This window comes from Colletotrichum orchidophilum (assembly GCF_001831195.1).
Source record: "Colletotrichum orchidophilum strain IMI 309357 chromosome Unknown Scaffold_17.1, whole genome shotgun sequence".
Taxonomy (NCBI): Eukaryota; Fungi; Ascomycota; class Sordariomycetes; order Glomerellales; family Glomerellaceae; genus Colletotrichum; species Colletotrichum orchidophilum.
In genome coordinates, this window is record NW_019172973.1 from 377,648 (window position 1) to 397,364 (window position 19,717).

The window sequence follows — 19,717 nt, forward strand, 5'->3', positions numbered from 1 at the left end:
ATGTATGTGTTTCCTGGCGCAAACGTTGGATTTTGTAGGAGCCGGGGGCTCTTAGGTCTTATAACACTCATCTCGTTCTCCTCCAAACGAATGTTCTTTCTGGAAACTAGCGCTAGAACTTAACAAGATACTCGATTGTGTCAAAGATGCCCGGAAATGGTTAATGTGGAGGCGTACAGTTACCTTAATGCGGCTCCTGCCTTCAAATACATCAATCAGCAATTTATACTCCTATTTCCTTTAGAAGACGAAATAGCGAAGCCCGTCTTGAGGGGCCCAGAGGCTGCACGTATGCGTGGTCCTTATATGTAGGTACTTGTAGTCGCTGTAGTAAGCAGAAAATTCTAGGAATACACAGTTATTAGTCAACCCCGCTTGCCTGATGTTTCCGTGGTCAGGTGTAACTAAGGCCAAGCTTGATCTTAGTAATAATGTAGCATTGTATTCTCTCAGGATGATGAGGAAACTCTTATCCGGTCACGATCGAGGTTAGCCTTCTTGCTCATTTCGGATCACCACCTGCGCTTAGACACGGCTTCTCCTCCTCCTAAGCTCGCGTGAACAACCAATATGATGCCTCCGTTATTTATCATTTATATAACTCCGCCATTTTCAACTCGAATAGGTAAAAAGACTCTATCTATCATATCAATCATACCCCGCCTTCAGTTGGCCTTCGCAAGTGTCTTCCGGTATCCGACATGCTCCGACTTGCCTTTATCGGATCCTTAGGCCTCTTATCAACCCCCAGCCCGAATGCTCGTGCCCGGCCCCCTCAGCCTAGTGACCCCCCACCCCCATTCTCAACAGCATTATCAAGCATTTCACGAAAGCATCTTCCCCACCTCTGATAAATCCGAGTTAGACTAGTTCTTGGCTTAGAGTCATCCTCCAAAATTACGGTCTTAAAGTAGCAACGGCCATGAGACAGAAAGGCGCGAGGGTAAACAGGATGAGAGACGCAGTACCCGTAGTTTTTAGACTGCAATCCCAATCAAAGACTTCACTGCAACAGCTCTTTAATCTTTCTATACTCGGTACCCACATTTCATTGCATCTGTGACCCAACGACATGTTGCGCTTCCTTGGATTCTCTTCACCAACTATCGACGCCAAGCCAGAGCCTTCACGAAGTCTTCCAGCTTCGTGGTACAGGTCTCCAGAATTACACCAGCTCGAGAGAAGGGCAATTATCTCGAGAAAGTGGATCTTGGTGACGCATTCGCTGAGATTCAAGCAAGCGGGCGAGTTTGTCTCCTTCGTCTATGCCGATTTCCCATTCTTCCTCGTCCAAGATCGCGACGGCAACATCAACGGCTTTCACAATGTTTGCCGACACCGCGCATACCCTGTCGTCGAAAAGCGCTCCGGTAAAGCGAGTATTCTGAGCTGCAAGTATCACGGTTGGTCGTACGGTTTCAAAGGCGATCTCGCCAAAGCGCCGAGGTTCGATACGGTAAACGGTTTCGATAAGAGCCAAAATGGCCTCCTTCCGATCCATGTTCGCGTGGATCCCGCCGGCTTCATCTGGGTTAACCTCCAAGCAGGTGAACCAGACGTCAAGTGGGAAGACGAGTTTGGCGGTGTCTACCAGAAGCCGAGGATGCAAAACTTTGACTTTGCCGGAGGCTACAAGTACGACCATGTCTGGGACATGGAATTGGAGGCCAACTGGAAGGCGGTCATTGAGAACTACAACGAGTGCTACCATTGCCCAACGTCGCATCCCTTGATTGCGGGAGTGTCGGACTTGACGAAGTATCAAGTTCAACCAAGTGGAGGATGCCTGGAGCATGAGATCATCAACAAGAAAGCCCAAGATGAGGATGATGAGTTTCGGCGCTCGATCACATTCTTCTACCCATCCACATCAGTCACAATCACGTAAGTCACTCTATCCGGGAAATCCAGTCTTAGAAGCGTAAAAATTGACAAAAAGTGTAGCCAGAACTTCTTTTACATCCAACGAATGATTCCAATCAGTGCAACCAAGACTCGTATTGAGAATGAAGTGTACCGATCTCACACTGCCACCGATGCCGAGTTCACCGCCATCAACGCATTCTACAGACAGGTTCTGGAGGAAGATCGAGAATTGTGCATCGGAGCGCAGGAGAACCTCAGCGCCGGCGTGTTCATCAGCGGTGAGCTGCATCCAGAAAAGGAGAGAGTATGCCATCACGGCCACCTGATATCACGTCATGGTACTAACTCATCTGCGTAGGGCCCTATCCACTTCCAAAACACTGTTCGAGAAGAAGTCATGAAACACAGGCAAAGGGAACTAGAACAAGGGGGCAAAGAAATCTGGCCAGCCACTCCGGACTTACTCGGAGACTTGGGCACGGGGAAGTTGAGCGAGGACGAAGCTTTCTGCTCGGAGCTTGAGAAAGCAAACTGCGGCGGACGTCAGGAGTTGGCTTGGTGAGCTACCAGTTCTACGTGTCGGAATTTTTGAGTACAGATTGTAGGGAATATGGTGTTTGACGACGTATGGAACTCTTAGCGTTTTTTCAGCCTCACGAATCTCCTAGCATTTGGTTTCTATCGTGCACTCTACACAAAATTGCAATCCGATTCCCCACGATTTTGCTGTTCTTACATGATCACTTCACCTGGCTTAGTTGATATCTTGATGACAGAAGCATGGCAATGAGAGCCACCGCTGTTTGCATACACTGAGCCGTGCCGCGTCCTCGTGCGAAAGCATCGTATTCCAAATCAATGAGAGTTTGGAAAGCTGCATGTGGGTTTCGACCTTGGCTTCAGGCCTGTGTTGGATGCCGTTGTGATATGCATTGGCCAATACACTGGACTTTGGTTCTCAACCACTTACACCAAGGGTGGGGTTCGCAGACAAATGGAGCTTGGGATATTATATGATGATTATGACTCCCTAGATTTTCCCTGCTCGTTCAGCCCCTACCGAACCAACCGAATCACGAATTCTTACAATTCACGACCAATCTTTGGGGCGATCAACATGCCACTACTCTTACCTCCGATCCTGCGAAGAAACTCTTCGCATATGCAGGAGGATTTGTTGGGATTCTCAGAGGGGTTATCTTGGAGCTGATCTTATCTATCTTTAGCATGAGGGGAAAGTGGGTTTTCCGGCCGGGGAGGGCTCGAGGCCGGGAACGGAACACCATCCGCGACAAGTAGGGTGGCCAATGTAGCTTATCAGGGAGGGAGTCTTATCAATGGTTCCCTGGGTTGTCAAACTTACTCTCGGACGATGCCGTCCGAACACACCGGATGCTACACCCCACTCTTCAGGAATCCAATCTAGCCGAGGGCGAGAACCCGAGACGCGGAGAGAGAATGTTGACTGGCCTTGGAGAATTCATCTACTCAGTAGGGTTTCAAAGGCATCGTGAACCGGTCTCGACTATATCAGGAAAGATCTGTTGCGATCAAATTAGATTGTGGTCGAAATATATCCAAACTAACATTCACAAGCTCGGGCTTTGCCATCATTAGAGCATCGAATTAAACATTTATCTCGCCAAAGAGTTCTGCACCAAAACTTAACATCCTCACTCTCTTCAAAGGACCATGGCCGCTCTCGAGATCCCAACCATTGACTTCTCTGGTGAGTCTGCGAAGAAATCTGTCGTAGCTCAAAAAGGATAGCCAAATCCTAACAGCGTCATCTGACCACAGGATTCTACTCCGAGGACCCTCTGCAGAAGCAAAGGGTCGTGGACCAAGTACGCGACAGCTGCCTGTATAATGGATTCTTCCAAATCATCGGCCACTCGGTGCCCCTGGCGCAACAGAAGGCTGCCATGGGCGGCGCGAAGAAGTTCTTTGCCTTGCCACTCGAAGAAAAGCAAAAGGTCGCCAAGGAGAATACTACTTGGAACCGCGGCTACGAGATGCTGAGATCACAGATTCTCGAAGAAGGAACTCTACCAGAACTCAAGGAAGGCTTCTACATTGGAGCTGAGATTCCCGAGAACCACCCTTACTTCATCAACAAGAAGCTCAACAGTGGCCCGAACCAGTGGCCCGAAAGCCTGGGCAGTGATTTGCCGAGCTTCAGGGAATCCTCGATGGAGTACTACTCTTCAGCACTCAAGCTCGCCTCAGATTTGATGCAGGTCATCGCGCTTTCATTGGGCCTGGACGAGGACTACTTTTGCAAGTTCATGGATGGAGCTGTGGCGACTATGAGACTTCTCCACTACCCGTCGCAACCCAAGGATGCGGACGAGAAGTTGACTCGTGGAATCGGCGCCCACACTGACTTCGGCGCCATTACCATGCTTCTTCAGGATGAGGTCGATGGCCTGCAGGTATGGGACAAGAAGAACGAGACGTGGATCGACGTAAGTGGAAATTTTCCCCCCACTGTAGAGCACCACCCTTGGTGAACCGATTCCCAATACTGATCTGCCACTCTCAGGTCCCGCCGACGGAGGGCGCTTTTGTTGTGAACCTGGGCAATCTCATGGCAAGATGGACCAATGAGCTTTACAAGAGCAACATTCACAGGGTCATCAATAAGTCTGGCAAGGAGCGGTATTCCATTCCTGTCTTTGTCTCTGGCAACCCAGACTATCTGGTCGAGTGTATCCCCACTTGCAAGTCGGCTACGCAACCAGCCAAGTTTGGACCGGTCACAGTTGAGCAGGCCGTTTCTGCATCATATGCAGAGTCTTATGGAAGGGCGCAATTGTACAAGCAAGGCTTGGAGCAAGCTACCGCAAACAAGGTGAAACCTCAGGAGGCTCAGCCAGCACAGATTGCTGTCGCTTAAGGTAGCAGGGATGAACAGAGCATGTACATAAGTATTCTTAAAGGTCGTGTTAGCGCAATATTCTTTGATCTTTGGATGTAAAACCACTGATGGTTATGCTAAGAATGACCAATAATGGGGGCTAGCAGCCTCATATCTGACCCCCTTTAGTGCGTAGAGGGATCCCCCACTCTTGATCCTTCTCACTGGTTTGCTCTCATATCTACGCCTCCGCACAAGTTCACTAGCCTGTTGCAGTCTATCCATTGATAGGGAATTCATCCGGTATCAGAGTCGTACCACTTTATCAATTGCCAGACATCGAATCCCAACATTCAAGCCATTATTTGGTGGCGCATTGATTATTGTGGTTTGTGTCTGTAGTTCTGCAGCAAGTATGTCTACCTATTTTGCCTTGGATATAAGCCTCTGGCAAGCATGCCTGAGCTCCACGAGTAACAGGATCTTCTCAAACTCTAAGTCTAGCCAACCATATTCTGTGCAACTCAAAAGTTGACACTACTATTCATGATGGAGAAATCAACCATGGCGGAGACTAAACCTTCGGACGGCTCCCAGCTTGGAGACCACGAATCTGGAACCCAAGTGATGATAAGTATCACCACCGAAAGATCATATGGTGAGCTTCTCTACAGTTGAGGACCAAACCAATAAGTAGTCATTGCATCCTAACTCTGGTAGTTCGCAAGATGGATATCTGGCTCCTTCCATTTCTCTCAATCAGTGAGTGGTTCCTTCTCGAGTAATTTCATCTCCATTTCCGTCCTCTACTAACACATCCAGTGTATTTCTTCAATTCAGTTGACAGAGTAAGTCATCTAACCGTAGTTGCTCCTCAAACGATGAGACTGACCCGAGTCTAAGAGCAACCTTGGAAATGCGGAGACAGATGGAATGAGCAAAGATCTTGGTTTCAAGGGAGAACAGTACTCGTTACTCATTCTTCTTTTCTACGTTCCCAATGGTCTATGCGATCTGCCTCTCAACCTCCTGACCAAGAGATTTTCGGGTCGCAAGGTTTTGCCCGCGTTGATGGTAGGATGGGGAGCGATGGCACTCATACAAGCTGCTTGTAAGAACTTCGGTGGCATGCTAGCCATACGTCTCATTCTAGGGTGAGAACATAAGCAAGGCAGCTTTCAGGCGAATAAGTTCAGCTCACATCTCTCACCAACAGGGCGTTCGAAGCCGGCTTCTTTGCAGGGGCAGTATTCTACCTCACTCTATTCTACACCCGAGGAGAACTTGGGTTTCGCATTGCACTATTCTTTGGAAGTGCTCTGTTAGCGAGCGCTTTCTCGGGGCTGATCTCCTTTGGAGTCTTTCGGATCCAAGACCCTCATGTTCATGGGTGGATGTGGCTTTTCATCATAGAAGGTACGGCCTGGATCCTCACTTGCAGCTTTTGAGGCAATGCGTGTTGACCTGTCTTAGGTGCTCTAACTGTCATATTTGGCATCGTGGCATTTTGGTGGTTGCCGGCAAGTCCACAGACCGCCTGGTTCCTGGGTGAAGCGGAGCGCGAGGTAGCAACCCTCCGATCTCTCCGAGACGGCACACGCAACGTCGAGGAAGAGTTCAGCTTCAAGCAGTGTTTCCGCACGTGGTACGACTGGAAGTTCCCGATCTGGTGCATAATCAGTCTCACGTACCCAGTTGCCTTTTCCACGACGGCGAACTTCCTCCCGCTTGTCATTGGGCGACTGGGTTACAACAAAGTCACGACAAATTTGCTCACGGTTCCTCCCAACGTGGCAGGCTTTTTGGTGCTGTTGGCAGTCACGTACAGTTCGGATCGAAACAGAGAGCGGACTTTCCACATTATCGCCAGTCTAACCACAAGTCTGATAGGGCTCGTTGTGCTGGCTGCCATTGATGCGAAAGCACACGTCGCAGTGGCGTACTTTGCTTGTTTTCTGCTGACGGCTGGGGCTTATATCCCTTCCTGCTTGGTCCACAGTTGGCACAACAACAACAACCTTAGTGAAAACTCTCGAGCGGCGACTACTGGTCTTCTTGTCGGACTCGGCAACTTGGGTGGCATCCTGTCGGCGGGAACGTTTCGCACGACATACGCTCCGCGATATGCACCAACCCTTTTGGCAACGGCTGGGTGCAACGTCACTTGCATCATTTTTACACTTTGGCTTGGGCTTTGGATGAGGAAGGAGAACCACAGGAAGAACAAAGAACAAGGTGTTGATTTGAGGGCTGAAGACGTTGAAACGCGAGACTTGGCTGATGGAGAAAAGGATCCAAGATGGCGGTTCTTCGTTTAGAAGGCACCCACCAGCATCGCAAATACAATTAAATGGCATGATGGAACTAGAGACAAGTGTGAGACATGAAGCAATTGGCAGCATAAGAAAATTCATAATTCTCTATTCCTAAGGTATAGAAATCTGAAGAAGAGGTTGTTCGTGCTTGCGCCCATTTACCCAAGATCTGAAAGCAGCCTAACATGTCTTAATGATGAATCTTGATTACAACCTTTTGAGAAATGCTTCTTCTCCTATAATGGCGCGTTAGCATCTTTTATCTCCGCCAGCTCAAAGACCTTGTCGTCAACAACGGGTCTGATATTGTTCTCTCCGATGAAACTTATCACATGGCGGAATTAGCCCCGGCTACCCAATAACACACCTCCGACAATACGGGGTCGCATGAGAGCAGCCAGCATAGTTACAGGCTTGGCCGTGCATCCGGCTACACCTGCGGAGACGGCCACTCCTTTCGTATTCACCGCGGCGAGTGATTGGACGAGGGAGCTGTTGCCGGCAACATCGACAACAATGTCGAAGCCGGCTTGATTAGGGGTGTAGCTCCTCGTCTTCGCAACCCAGTCGTCGGGGTTCTCGGTAGCTCATCTTATCAAGTGGCTCACGCCAAGAATTCTTAGCCTTTTCGACTTTGGCCGACCCATCCATGACGGAGATAACAGGCCTTTTCTTGGGTTGGTTGGCTTGTCCAAGCAGCTTTGGCCATGCAAGGCAAGACAACTCACGCGCAAGACTCCAAGGTTTCAAAGGTTTCATGCCGTGGATGATCGCTTCTCCCCCGCTCTACATGGAGTCGCCGGTTGACATATGGTGTTGCAAAGGGAAGAGCATAATTCGATAGACCCGGGGCAATTGGCTTAAGCCTAGCGGCATCAGCAGGAGAACGCATAGGCGGAGAAATATTGTCTTATCGTTTCAAAGAACATAATGCCGCTTCGAGCAGCTTTGCTCTCTATCGAATATTGTCTCTGCCGAATCGATTTACTGATTCGGTTGCATTGATAACATTGCTGTTTCCCCGCTACAGCGACTCCCAGACCAGCTCGATAGCGTGACCGGGAACTTTGGAGTTGAACCACTCGTCAACAATGATCCCATCCTTCATCAGCCCCGTTGGTCGAGCCCCGTCCAGCACCCCAGATATACCCAGAGCCCTGACCGCCCAGAACAACTCACTCGAAGCGAGGTTACGAGCGATACACTGTCGTGGCCCAAGTCCAAAGGGAATGGCGTCCCGCAGCATTCCCTCGCTAGGCTCAACCCATCGCTCCGGCCGGAATGCTCTCGGATGGGGAAAGACGGCATCACTGAAATGCAAACTGAACGGTGCACATCCAATCCAAGTACCGCCTGGAAATTCAAAAGTCTTACTTTTCCCCGATGGCATCTTGGTCGTGAATGAAAATCCACCAGGTGGTACGATGCGTGGGAGGCGAGTTGGGTTTGCCATGGACATTCGAAGTCCCTCACGCACCACACCCCGTAGGTAAGGAAGAGTCTGCGGATCAGCTTGCGCAGCCCCTGGTGATGCGAGCTCGTCTTTGAGCTTCTGATACATCGAGGGCGACTGTGCTAAGTGCCAGCAGATGGCGCCAAAGTTCATACCAGTGCTGTCTGTGCCGGCAAACATCAGGTCCATACACTGAACAGCGGCTTCTTCTTTGCCGATGCCAGCACGCAGTAAGCGAGCCTGGTATGTCTGGTCCTTCTCAATGTCCGCCTCAGCCACCACCTGGTTACAGAAACTTGTGACGAGGTTCATTGACTCGTCGACTTTTTCATCCGGGAACAGCTTCGGTATAGCCCATTCAAGGGTGTGGAAGATCCAGTTAGGTAACAGGAAGAACCGCCCGACAGCCACAAAGGTGTCCACGAACTCGCTGGCCGAGAGCTTACTAGAATTTTCAACGTTCCTGCTCGCTTCGAGCTCGGCAATACCTCCGTACGTCTTGCCAAGTAGATATTCCGTAACGGCATCAAGAGCTAAGCATCTGCCCATGTTGAGCATGTTGACCGGCTTTCCTGACGCTGCTTCGTGTCCGATATGCGTCACCAGTCTGTCAACACACGACTTGAGTATCTGATCGCCTTCCTTTCGGATGGAAGCCGGGCTGAACATGCTTGCAACCGCCTTTGACCTGATGGCCCTGTGCGCAGGATCAAGGGCCGAAAAGATGGTGGGATGGCCGTCAAAGTCGAAATTGCTGTAGCATGGTGTTTTCAGGAAACCTCCCTTCTCAGAGTAGATGGGTCCCAGAGCCGCGCCGTCGCTAATGTCGACGTCATTAGGGCCAATTCGGACGACTGGGCCGTAGATCTTGTGCAGGGCTTCAACCGAGGTCGTCTCGTCCCCTGCGTATGAGTGGTACCACAGCCATAAAGGAGAGCTTGTTGCTTTCCAAGATCCCGGGACATTGCGGAGGGGATGGAGGAAGATATTGAAGCAAATGTAGAGGCAAAGCGCGGCCAATGGTACGACAAAAGCCAGTTTGAGCGATTCTTTGGCGAGAATTGCCAGCAGGTCAGCGAAAACAGCCATGGACTTTTGGGTTGGGACCAAGCCTGGGAACATCAAGTAGGAATGGTGGCTTCAAGTGGTTTGAGGAATCAAATGTTACTAGTAGATTACAATAAACCAGTGCATTGATGAGTCAGATGCCGACGTCAGACACTTACAGAGATAGAATGCATGCGAACCGGCACGTGACGCTATTGGAGATAAGCATGCAGTTGCAGCAATGGAACTGCACTAAAACCCCTTGGAAAGGTAATTGTTAGTCAAACACAGCATATGACGTTAAATAGACTGACTGCCTTCAATTAGGCCATTTGAAATGCTTCACAGACTTGTCTGGGTTTCGCATCGTCGTGAAAAGTTTGAAAGCATAGAGAAAACAAAAAGTCCGGAATCGACTTCATGTCACCTTCGGCCCAATGTCAATTCGCGAAAGACCTCCTTCACAGAACCAATAAGGGATATTCCTAATCTTTAATTATGATATGGACAATTAATCTACCATTTGGTCACGCCACCATCAACCAAGATGTCGCTTCCTTGACAATATCTGTTTTTTAATGTTAGCCACTTCAGGTGTATCTTCAATGCCTTTGATGGTCTCATCAGAGAATCAACTCACTTGCTGGCATCGCTCGCCAAGAAAACGCACGCTCCCTTGATGTCGTCAGGCTCTGCTACTCTGCCGTTCATGATTTCATCCTTCCACCCTTCAAGAAGATCGGGGAACGGAGCCGTCATTTCCGTCCGCACATAACCAGGAGAGATGGAGTTGACCCGGATCCCGTACTTGTTGAGCTCGGCAGCTATCGGGGCAACCATTGCGCGAACAGCGCCCTTGGTGCCGCAATAAGCAGTAGATCGCTGAGAGCGAATAGCAATGTATGATGCGATGCTTGCAACGAAGATGATGCTTCCGCATTTAGTGCCATTGGCGATCATGGCTTTGGCAGCCATCTTTGCGGAAAAGTAGAGCCCCTTGCAGTTGACACCGTAGAGCCTGTCAAAGTCTGCCTCCTCGGTGTCGAGGAACTCCACGTTCTTGTTCACACCCGCACAAGCGACAAAGATGTCGAGTTTGCCGTCAAAGTCGGCCGCCACGGAGGCAAAGGCTTTCTCCAAGCTGGAGAGAGATGTTACGTCAACGACGTATGCCCTTGCCTTTACCCCGTTTGCAGAAGAAAGTTGCTCAAATGCAGTTGGCTCCGGATCTATCAGATCAAAAATGGCAACGTCGGCCCCGGCCTCTGCGAGACCTTGAGCGAATGCCAGACCACAACCTCGGCCACCACCGGTGACAACGGCAACGCGACCTTTGAGAGAGAACTTTACTCATTAATCATGACCAACTCAAGATGGTATAGGTCTTCCGACATACCTTGGACATTTTGCTAACGCTGTTCAGATTCACGCCTCAAATCAACTCTGACAGGGGCGGAAGACTTGTATGTTGTACAAGCTGTTTGGGCACGCGCTGGCGGTGAAATTCCAAGGATGTGTTCAACGTCAAGCTAGGGTCGAGGCTTGAGACAAGATTACACCTCTCGACTGCTAAACATGCAAATAATTGGGAGTGATCACAATTGATGTCTTGTTTAGGTGATACTATTAGCGGAATTACTTAAGATGGCTGCTAGTCAAGTTCCACAACTGTCGCTGCCAGCATGCCGAGTGCTCAACCCGATCGCAACTTCAACCCCCATTCTAGCGCATATTATCGGCGCAGGCATGTCGACACATGCCATGGGTTGTAACACACCACCGAAAACCCCAATCTATGTTACAAAGCTCTGCTGGGTTATGGCGATGCAATCAGGTCGACTTCGCATTTTCAGGAGTGGGATCATATCCGCACTCTCTAAACCAGATCCTTGGACTTCTTGGCTTAAGACACGGCAATTGGCTCCTTTGGGCATGCAAAGATAGCTGCAACTTGGAAGCGGGGGCTGTCCAAAGCAGATAGCCATTGTTCCCCTACCTTCGCTGCGAGATACGGATGCTTGCTAGGGTCCAAGAACTTTAAGGATGCCTTCGGAAGATGGGGGAGTCTGAGGTGGGGGCGGGGTGCCATGCACTAGTAAGACAAAGATGCAAGAAGTGGGATGGCCAACAATAATCGAACGAGAAGCAATGGAACCCGGAAAGCAGACAAATCGGAGGAGCAGCCGAACGAGTCCTGTCGTATGTCCGGATGCTCCAGGCCGAAGATTGGAAAGCAAGAGTGGGGAGATTTTCGTCGAGGCCTGCAGATAAGCGTATGTATATGCAATTGAATTTAGTGGTGAAGTCATAAGTCATTGCGGGGATGCCTTTTGCCTGCGGAGAAGCCTCCAAGAGCTTGAGCTTTGGAGCCATGAAGTTGGTAGGGCTATCAAGTTGATGCCATGCGGTGCTTCATGAGATAGTTGCGGTGATCCTGACTGAAGAAGCTCCCAGCATAAAGCAAACCTCGAAGCACAGAGGGCATTGGCTATTTGTATACAGGCAGTCAACCTCACCACTTCTACCTATCTCATACGGCAAAACAGCATTCCAATCAATTACGATGGGAAAGAAAAAGGTCCTTGTATGGTAGGTGGCTTCCTCACATGACATGGTAGTGCCGTCACTCATGCTTGTTTACTAACCTGGCTTTCGCCGCAGCTACGGTGTGGATATCGACGCCGTCGCCGGCTGGCTCGGGTCATATGGTGGCGAGGACAGTACCAGTGATATCAGTCGAGGTTAGTTGCGCCAGGGGATTCTCTTTACAGTCCATTCATGTCTTCGAATTTGCGCTCCTGACCTCGCGGCTTTGTGAATAGGTCTATGGGCTGGAACTATTGGCACGCGTCGGCTCCTGAAGCTTTTTGAAAAGTACAATATCAAAGCGTCTTGGTTCATTCCGGGCCATTCCCTGGAAACCTTTCCGGAAGAATGTGCCATGGTTCGGGATGCGGGCCACGAGATCGGCCTGCACGGCTACAGCCATGAGAACCCTGTCGACATGACGCTAGAGCAGCAGCGCGACGTCCTAGACAAGACGTGGAAAATGTTGACGGACTTCTGCGGTAAACCGCCCAAGGGCAGCGTCGCCCCGTGGTGGGAGACCAGCGAAGAAGGGACTGAGTTGATGCTCAGCTATGGCATCGAGTATGATCACTCCATGTCGCACCATGACTGCCAAGCCTACTGGTTGAGGACCGGGGACAGCTGGACCAAGATTGACTATACCAAAAAGGCAGAGGAATGGATGAAGCCACTGGTCAAGGGTAAGGAGACTGGTTTGGTTGAGATCCCCGGATCGTGGTATATTGATGACCTCCCACCAATGATGTTTATGAAGAACTCAGCAAACTCACACGGATGGGTGAATCCAAGGTAAGTCAAGAGCTGAGGCCCACTGAGGACATGAGGGGGCCGCCGGCTGATGATGTCCTGTGTCTACAGGGATGTGGAAGATATCTGGCGAGACCACTTTGACTACTTTTACCGAGAATACGGTGAGTAGTGCCCATATTGGACAAGCAAGGCCTCTTGACTGACCCTTGTTGACAGATGAGTTCATTTTCCCCATGACGATCCATCCCGACGTCTCGGGACGGCCTCACGTGCTACTCATGCACGAGCGGATCATTGAACACATCAACAAACATGAAGGTGTTGAGTGGGTGACCATGGGAGAGGTAGGTCCCACCCCCACTCCTTGTTCCTTTTGATCGTATTCTAGCACTGACATCCTCGTAGATGAGCGACTACTTCAAGTCGAAAAATCCTGCACCCGAGGGAGGTCTGATGCCTGCTAGTCAGGAGGAGGTCATGAAAATGTACGAGGAATGGAAGAAGACGCAATCAAAAGTATTGGTAGCCTAAGAAAGCGACAGTTGCTAATGATCAGGTGATTTTCAAACAATTTGGTCAGAGATCGGAACGATCGTGAAAGAGATCGCATTTGTTTATGCTTCGAAGCATTGAACTTGATTTTCAATGTAACAATCTTGACTTGATCATCAGCTGAACACTTGATTTGTTTGATGAGATAGCTGCTTTACAGCTTTGGCAGACATGATCAAGGCTACATGATAGGCTAATTATACCTACTTGGAAAATGAATTTCAACTATGTTGAGTGTGATTGTCAACAGTAAAACCTTTGATACAATCTGCAAGGATTTGAAGTGCGTGCGCGTCCAGCTTTCCACTTCTCATCGCAAACCCAACATGGAGCAAATCTTATGCACTCTTCAAGCTGTTGTTTCTCACTACTTCAATGGAAACTTCAGCTCTTACCCCCGAGGATGTCATCAATGATCTTGCCAGCAGCAAGCACCGTCTCCTCCTCCAGTTTACGACCAACAATCTGAAGCCCCACCGGCAGCGCAAGAGATGCCATTGTCTCCTTGTTATCCTCCCACAACTTCTTGTTCCACTCGTCTTCGACTCCCCTCACTTCCGCCGCCCAAGGCTGTTCAACGTCTTCCCGGCTCACACGGCCTCCCGGAATGACCAGGGCTGGGTAATCGAGAAAGTTCCACACCTTGGTGTATCCCACCCATCGACAACCTCCATGCGGCACAGCGGTATGCGGCATAGGTGGCAGCAGGATAATGTCAACCATGCGACCGGTTTTGGGTGACCGGATGGATTGCCACTTTTCCAGGTAGGCCTGCTGCAGCTCCCATTTGCGCCTGTTGAGCTGCCAGTACTCGTATACGGAGATTGGTGTGCCTCGGTTGAGAAGCTTCTCGACGTGAGGAATAAAGGGTTCTCCGCCAGCCAAGACGTCTTTGCGTATGTCTTCGCCGCCGTCTACCGTGTAATAGAGATCCTTTAATGATGGTCAGAAGGACTAATTTCCAGAGAGATGATTAAGTAACATCGTAGCTCACCATTGTTCTGATACAGTCTTCATGCAAGTCGGCATTCCATTCCAGGACCTCATGGCCCGCTGCTTGAAGACGCTCTACTGCGGAGCGGAGAACGCGTGTGATTGGCGGGTGGGGCCGAACAACATTGTCATCGTAGAGTACTCCGATGGTCAAAGGCCTAGAAAATGTCTCCTTGTACAAGTCTTCTCGCCACGGAACTGGCGCACAACGTGCGTCCAATTCCCAGGGCTTGGCGTGGATCAGTTGCTCTATGGCGAGGCGAATTGTGGACAGGCTGCGAGCCATGGGACCAATCGACGAGGGTACATGTTCTTGGCCTTCAGTCGATACCGGGACCCCTCGGTAGGGCAAGCGCGCGCTCTGGAGCGGAGGTCAGTTCCTTTCAATTTTCATTTGGTTCCTACGTAGAGCCAAGACGTTTGTGGTGTTTGCCGTTGACCAAACTTACGCTGGGCTTGAAGCCGTATGTTCCCATCATGTGAGACGGAATCCGAATGCTTCCTCCAATATCTGTGCCCCAACCGAGCATGGTAGCATCGGAAGCAAGTAAGGCTGCCTCGCCGCCAGTTGAGCCGCCGGGGGTAAAATCCTTGCTCATAGGATTGGTCGTGAGGCCCCAAAGAGGGTTGTCTGTCTCGCACCACTATTCCGTTGTGAGCATCGTGCCAAAGCAAGGTGGAAAACAACCCGCGGATGCAGAGCTCTGAGGAGTAGGAGTGTTCGACTCACCATGATACTCTGTGGCAAGTTCGTTTTGGCAACAATGACGGCGCCCAATGAGCGAAGCATTCTTACGACAACGGCATCATCTGAAGCGGGCTTGAAGGATCTACCCACGTAGCCGAGAGTCGTGTCATATCCTTTGACGTTGAACTGGTCTTTCAAGGTTACGGGAACACCATGCAAGGGTCCAATTGTCTTTCCGTTCTTAGCAAGATAGTCATCTAACTCTGCGGCCCGCTTGAGTGCGTCGTCGAAGAAGATTTCTGTTAGACTACAGGCACGTGGACCATATGTTAGCAAATCCAAAAAAAACTGTGTGCATGTGTTTTTTATTTGTTAAAGCAAAATGATGAGCTTATTTTGGTCTCATTTCAACATGAACGCACCAATTCGTCTAGTGAAGCAAAAGTCAAATCAGTAAAAGTTCAAGAGCGCCATAGAAGATCCTCACCTCTTCGTGCACCTTGGATGCCCTGCACTTGTTTGGGACTATATCAGCATCGTCCTTCACAAAATAGGTACCAAGCCCGAGATGAATTCTCCACCGCCAGCGGGTATGTGAATTTCAGGTCAACGCACCTCCGAACGTATGCCCTGATTACTTCCTCACTTGTCACGTCACCACGTGAGACCTTTGAAACAAGTTCTGAGGCATCAGCGATACTTGTGATTTCAGTATCCTTCGAGGTGCCTGCCAAGTGGTCTGCGGATGCCGAGATGGCCTCTGCGCGGAGTCGTCGTTTCTTGGCTACCACGTCTTGCCAGACGTGTGCCGGCTTTGGAAGAGTGATTTGTGTCATTGATCCTGCTGCTTTCAAAGAGATCCCGAATGCCGTGATCCCCAAAAGCGCGAAACGTTTTTGAATGTCTTCACTCGTTGGCCAAATCACAGAATCACACCAAAGTCGCCGTCATGATGGTGTCAAATGCTAGGCCGAAGCGGGCCCGGCGTGCCGAAGATACTCGGGATGCCCGATCTTCGGAGTCCAAGCGACTTGATTGGCGGAATTGCAGGCCGGACATCTCTATCGGGTACCGGAGACATTGGCTTATCAGTGGAGCTTCGATTGCTGGATTGCCTACTGTGGTAACTGATTGCTTTGGGCATGTTTCCCCGCGGATTCCTCCACCGACCCCGCGACACGGCTTGTGCGGCGAACGGATACAAGCTCCCTGCGCTCGTAAGTGGGGGATCGAGAGGGGTCCGATAGGGACACCATGCCGCGGAGAGTGGGCGAAAGTGGTTAATGGCGCGAGAGTTGTTCGTCTGTCAGCAGTTGGGAAAGGACTGGATTCACCTGTGGTGAATAACGGGGTATGTTAATTTGCATCGCCATCAGCTGGACATCGAACCATTCTGCGGAATGAGACGATGCGTATCTCGAATCGAAACTTAGGCAGAGCTGATTACTCTTATACGATCTATTTCGGGCGGAGTGTCTAGAAGTTGGGGCGAAGATCCAACAAATCCCTTTTGCATCAACTCGAAACAATATTCACAACCTCTGAAGCTTCAAGTTCGCATTAGAAAATTCAACTTGCATGGTCCAGTCACAACTCCCTCACCACGACAATCTTCTACACTCTTTGATCACAGCAAACATGACGACAAGCTCAGCAACTCCTCCGAGTTCGCAAGCAAATGGCCACACAAACGGCTCGCATCAAAATGGATCCCCGTCCAAATCCGATGTCTGCGTTGTCGGAGCCGGGCCAGCCGGCTTGATGCTCGGGTTTGTGCCCCACCTCCCTCCGATGCTTGCGCCCCCACACCCGGCAGCTCCTCCGTGCTAACATCCCCGACACAGGTCTCTACTGGCAAGATTCGGTCAAAAAGTTGAAGTCATTGACGAAAGGCCTGATCAAACCACAGTGGGCCGGGCCGATGGAATCCAGCCAAAGTCGATTGAGACACTGCAGATGCTACGCCTCGGCGACGAGCTTCTCCGCACCGGCGTCAAGGTCCACGACATTTGCATGTGGCAGAGCTCGAGCGAGACCGACCTACACCGGCTGAGCCGGTCGGTTCACTACCCGGCGTCCGTCGTGGATCTCTTGCAGCCGTACATTTTGCTCTGTCACCAGGGCATGATCGAGGGCGTCTTTATTGATGACCTTCGCAAGAGCGGCGTCGAAGTGAAGCGTAGCCACAGCTTCCAGACCTACCGTACCGTGGACGATGGCTCTTTGCAGATCGAATGCGACCACCAAGGACAAGGAAAGACATTGATTAACTCCGAGTACCTAGTAGGCTGCGACGGCGCGCGGTCTCTCGTTCGAAAGAGCATCCCCGACACTTTTGCACAAGGTTCACCACACACTTCGGTATGGGGCGTCCTAGATGGCGAACTAGAGACAGACTTCCCCGACATCTGGAGCAAAACAGTAGTCTTCTCAGAGAAGTACGGGTCCATCCTCATCATCCCCCGCGAACGCAACATGACACGCTTCTACATTGAAATGAAGTCCTCAACGTCGTCCAAAGACCTGGGAGAAGAGTACGTAATGGAGCAAGCCCGCCTCATCCTCGCGCCATACAGCGTCCGATGGCGCTCCGTCGAATGGTTCGGCAACTACCAGGTCGCCCAGCGCGTCGCCGCCCGCTTCGCGGACCCGGGCCAGCGCGCCTTCATCGCCGGCGACGCCAGCCACACGCACAGTCCCAAGGCGGCGCAGGGCATGAACACGAGCATCCACGACACCTGGAACCTGGGATGGAAGCTCAACCTCGCGCTGCGCGGGCTCGCCAAGGGCAACAACGTGCTGCTGGCAACGTACGAGCAGGAACGCAAAAAGATTGCGCACGACCTCATCAATTTTGACTTTGAGCACGCCAACGAGATTGCGCGCGGCGACGCGAAGCGGCTGGCGGAGAACTTTGAGACGAATACGCGCTTCATCTCGGGCGTCGGGGTCGAGTATGGCGCCAACGAGCTCAACCGTGGCCGAGCGGACGGCGCCGGGGGCGCTGCGAAGCCGGGATGCAATCTCCCGCCTGCCAAGGCTACCCGTTATATTGATGCTTGCCCCATCGATGTGCAGCTCGATATTCCGGTCTTGGGGCAGTTTCGCATCTATGCCATTCTGAACGACGTCTCTAGTCCTGCGGGTGCCTCTTTCTTGCGTGATTTCAGCACCGGCGTAGCATCTGCGTCTTCATTGGTGTCGAGGCTTTCGGCGGCGGCGGCGCAGTCGTACATGCTGAAGCCACGCGCCAGCCGAGCTGATGATATCCACGTGCGTCCAGAGAGGTATACATCCGTAAGTCAGTTGTGCACATTCGCGCTCATCAGTAAGTCGTCCTTCTCCTTCATCTCGTACTTTTATGTCTCTAGTTTCTACACGTCGGGTGAGGGTCCGCGCCGTCCCCCTAGTCAATGAAAGTACTGCACCACCTCATGTGTACTTCTGCTGACCAGCTTTGTCCCCAGCATCTACCGATAAGAACGACTTTGAAATCTCTTCTCTGCCTCCCGTCTTTTCACAGAGTGCCTGGACCGTCTATCTCGACAACGTAGCACCACTGGATACGCAAGGACGATCATGTACAGACAAGTGGCTTGGAGGTCTCGGGACGGACGAAGCTTCCGTCATCGTTGTCCGACCGGACGGCTACGTGGGAACCATCAGCCGCTGGCTCACATCTGAAAGCGGCGCCGGTGGGATGTCGGCGCAGTGGCTAGATGACTACTTTGGCGGTTTCTTGCAAGCGCCGGATACGTATTGAATGGCGCTTCATGCAGTGCGACTTTGGTATATGGCGGTGTGGGTGATGAGAAGCAACATGTACATGTAGGTAGCACCGACAGCCGGAGACTGGCCAATTTGAGTTACTCCGCCAATAGGGCTGGGCGTACCGGTGTGACGTATAAACCGTAATTTACAATATCAGAACGATAGCAAGTGACATGCTTCCTCTGCGAGACAAGGTGTCAAACCTATGTAGTCCGATATGGTAGCTTGGCAAACAGGAAACATCTTGTGCGGTTATCACATCGCTTAATCGGGCCTCTCAAAGACATAAGAAAAGAAAAGTAATAGACGCAAATGAATTGAGTCCCATGTTGATTTCTGTTATGTCATTAGTCCTTCGAAGATGCAGAGATTTTTTTTTAACGGACATTTTAATATGGGTTTCTCTAGAATTGCGTGCGCTCGCCGGAACGTAGCCAACCCGCATCTATGAAATCATCACTCGTCCAGCTATGCGGTACGGATGGTTTTTGAACCGCTCTTCCTTGTTTTCTGAACTTTAAACGCGGGCTGGACGCGGCGCGTGGTAGTCTTGATTGGCAGAGCGCCATGTCAGACATCCTAGCCGGAATGGGGTCAATGTCAGGTTTGGCCACTTTGGAACAGGCCGTGCATGCCAAAGTGGGGGTGGGGACCCGTAATCTCTGGGATGAATCCTAGTTCCCGTTACTCTTCCTCTACGGATACATATGAGAAGAGCTCTTCGGATTGGGGCGATACACGCACCGTCGGTGACGGGTGAGAGGACAAAGATAGAGCACGCTCCCTTTAGATACTCTAGATACCCCATACTCCCGCTGGCGAGCGAGTGATAG

The 19,717-nt window shown here is 50.9% G+C and overlaps 8 protein-coding genes across 8 annotated transcripts; 5 read left to right on the top strand and 3 right to left on the bottom strand.

Annotated features, from left to right (window-relative positions):
- Positions 1-1,072: 1,072 nt before the first annotated feature.
- CORC01_03001 (Rieske domain-containing protein) lies at positions 1,073-2,428 on the top strand (the record flags this gene model as incomplete). The annotated part of the gene is made up of 3 exons (XM_022614651.1): positions 1,073-1,884; positions 1,945-2,170; positions 2,225-2,428. The coding sequence occupies 3 exons, from the start codon at positions 1,073-1,075 to the stop codon at positions 2,426-2,428; spliced, it is 1,242 nt and encodes a 413-aa protein (XP_022478952.1).
- Positions 2,429-3,558: 1,130 nt separating this feature from the next.
- Positions 3,559-4,765, top strand: CORC01_03002 (2OG-Fe(II)oxygenase superfamily protein; the record flags this gene model as incomplete). Its single annotated transcript, XM_022614652.1, has 3 exons — positions 3,559-3,595; positions 3,667-4,334; positions 4,412-4,765. 3 exons carry the CDS (start codon positions 3,559-3,561, stop codon positions 4,763-4,765), a joined length of 1,059 nt encoding a protein of 352 aa, XP_022478953.1.
- A 507-nt stretch (positions 4,766-5,272) lies between these two features.
- CORC01_03003 (major facilitator superfamily transporter) lies at positions 5,273-7,044 on the top strand (the record flags this gene model as incomplete). The annotated part of the gene is made up of 6 exons (XM_022614653.1): positions 5,273-5,384; positions 5,447-5,488; positions 5,549-5,574; positions 5,630-5,880; positions 5,943-6,142; positions 6,200-7,044. The coding sequence occupies 6 exons, from the start codon at positions 5,273-5,275 to the stop codon at positions 7,042-7,044; spliced, it is 1,476 nt and encodes a 491-aa protein (XP_022478954.1).
- A 1,021-nt stretch (positions 7,045-8,065) lies between these two features.
- Positions 8,066-9,583, bottom strand: CORC01_03004 (cytochrome P450; the record flags this gene model as incomplete). The annotated part of the gene is made up of 1 exon (XM_022614654.1): positions 8,066-9,583. The coding sequence occupies one exon, from the start codon at positions 9,581-9,583 to the stop codon at positions 8,066-8,068; it is 1,518 nt and encodes a 505-aa protein (XP_022478955.1).
- Positions 9,584-10,057: 474 nt separating this feature from the next.
- On the bottom strand, positions 10,058-10,946 carry CORC01_03005 (short chain dehydrogenase; the record flags this gene model as incomplete). Its single annotated transcript, XM_022614655.1, has 3 exons — positions 10,058-10,109; positions 10,182-10,885; positions 10,938-10,946. The coding sequence occupies 3 exons, from the start codon at positions 10,944-10,946 to the stop codon at positions 10,058-10,060; spliced, it is 765 nt and encodes a 254-aa protein (XP_022478956.1).
- A 1,158-nt stretch (positions 10,947-12,104) lies between these two features.
- On the top strand, positions 12,105-13,411 carry CORC01_03006 (polysaccharide deacetylase; the record flags this gene model as incomplete). The annotated part of the gene is made up of 6 exons (XM_022614656.1): positions 12,105-12,130; positions 12,203-12,282; positions 12,364-12,919; positions 12,989-13,041; positions 13,097-13,224; positions 13,286-13,411. The coding sequence occupies 6 exons, from the start codon at positions 12,105-12,107 to the stop codon at positions 13,409-13,411; spliced, it is 969 nt and encodes a 322-aa protein (XP_022478957.1).
- Positions 13,412-13,816: 405 nt separating this feature from the next.
- CORC01_03007 (amidase) lies at positions 13,817-15,949 on the bottom strand (the record flags this gene model as incomplete). The annotated part of the gene is made up of 5 exons (XM_022614657.1): positions 13,817-14,365; positions 14,427-14,786; positions 14,875-15,069; positions 15,156-15,420; positions 15,729-15,949. 5 exons carry the CDS (start codon positions 15,947-15,949, stop codon positions 13,817-13,819), a joined length of 1,590 nt encoding a protein of 529 aa, XP_022478958.1.
- An 802-nt stretch (positions 15,950-16,751) lies between these two features.
- CORC01_03008 (FAD binding domain-containing protein) lies at positions 16,752-18,876 on the top strand (the record flags this gene model as incomplete). Its single annotated transcript, XM_022614658.1, has 3 exons — positions 16,752-16,882; positions 16,958-18,441; positions 18,581-18,876. 3 exons carry the CDS (start codon positions 16,752-16,754, stop codon positions 18,874-18,876), a joined length of 1,911 nt encoding a protein of 636 aa, XP_022478959.1.
- Positions 18,877-19,717: the final 841 nt, after the last annotated feature.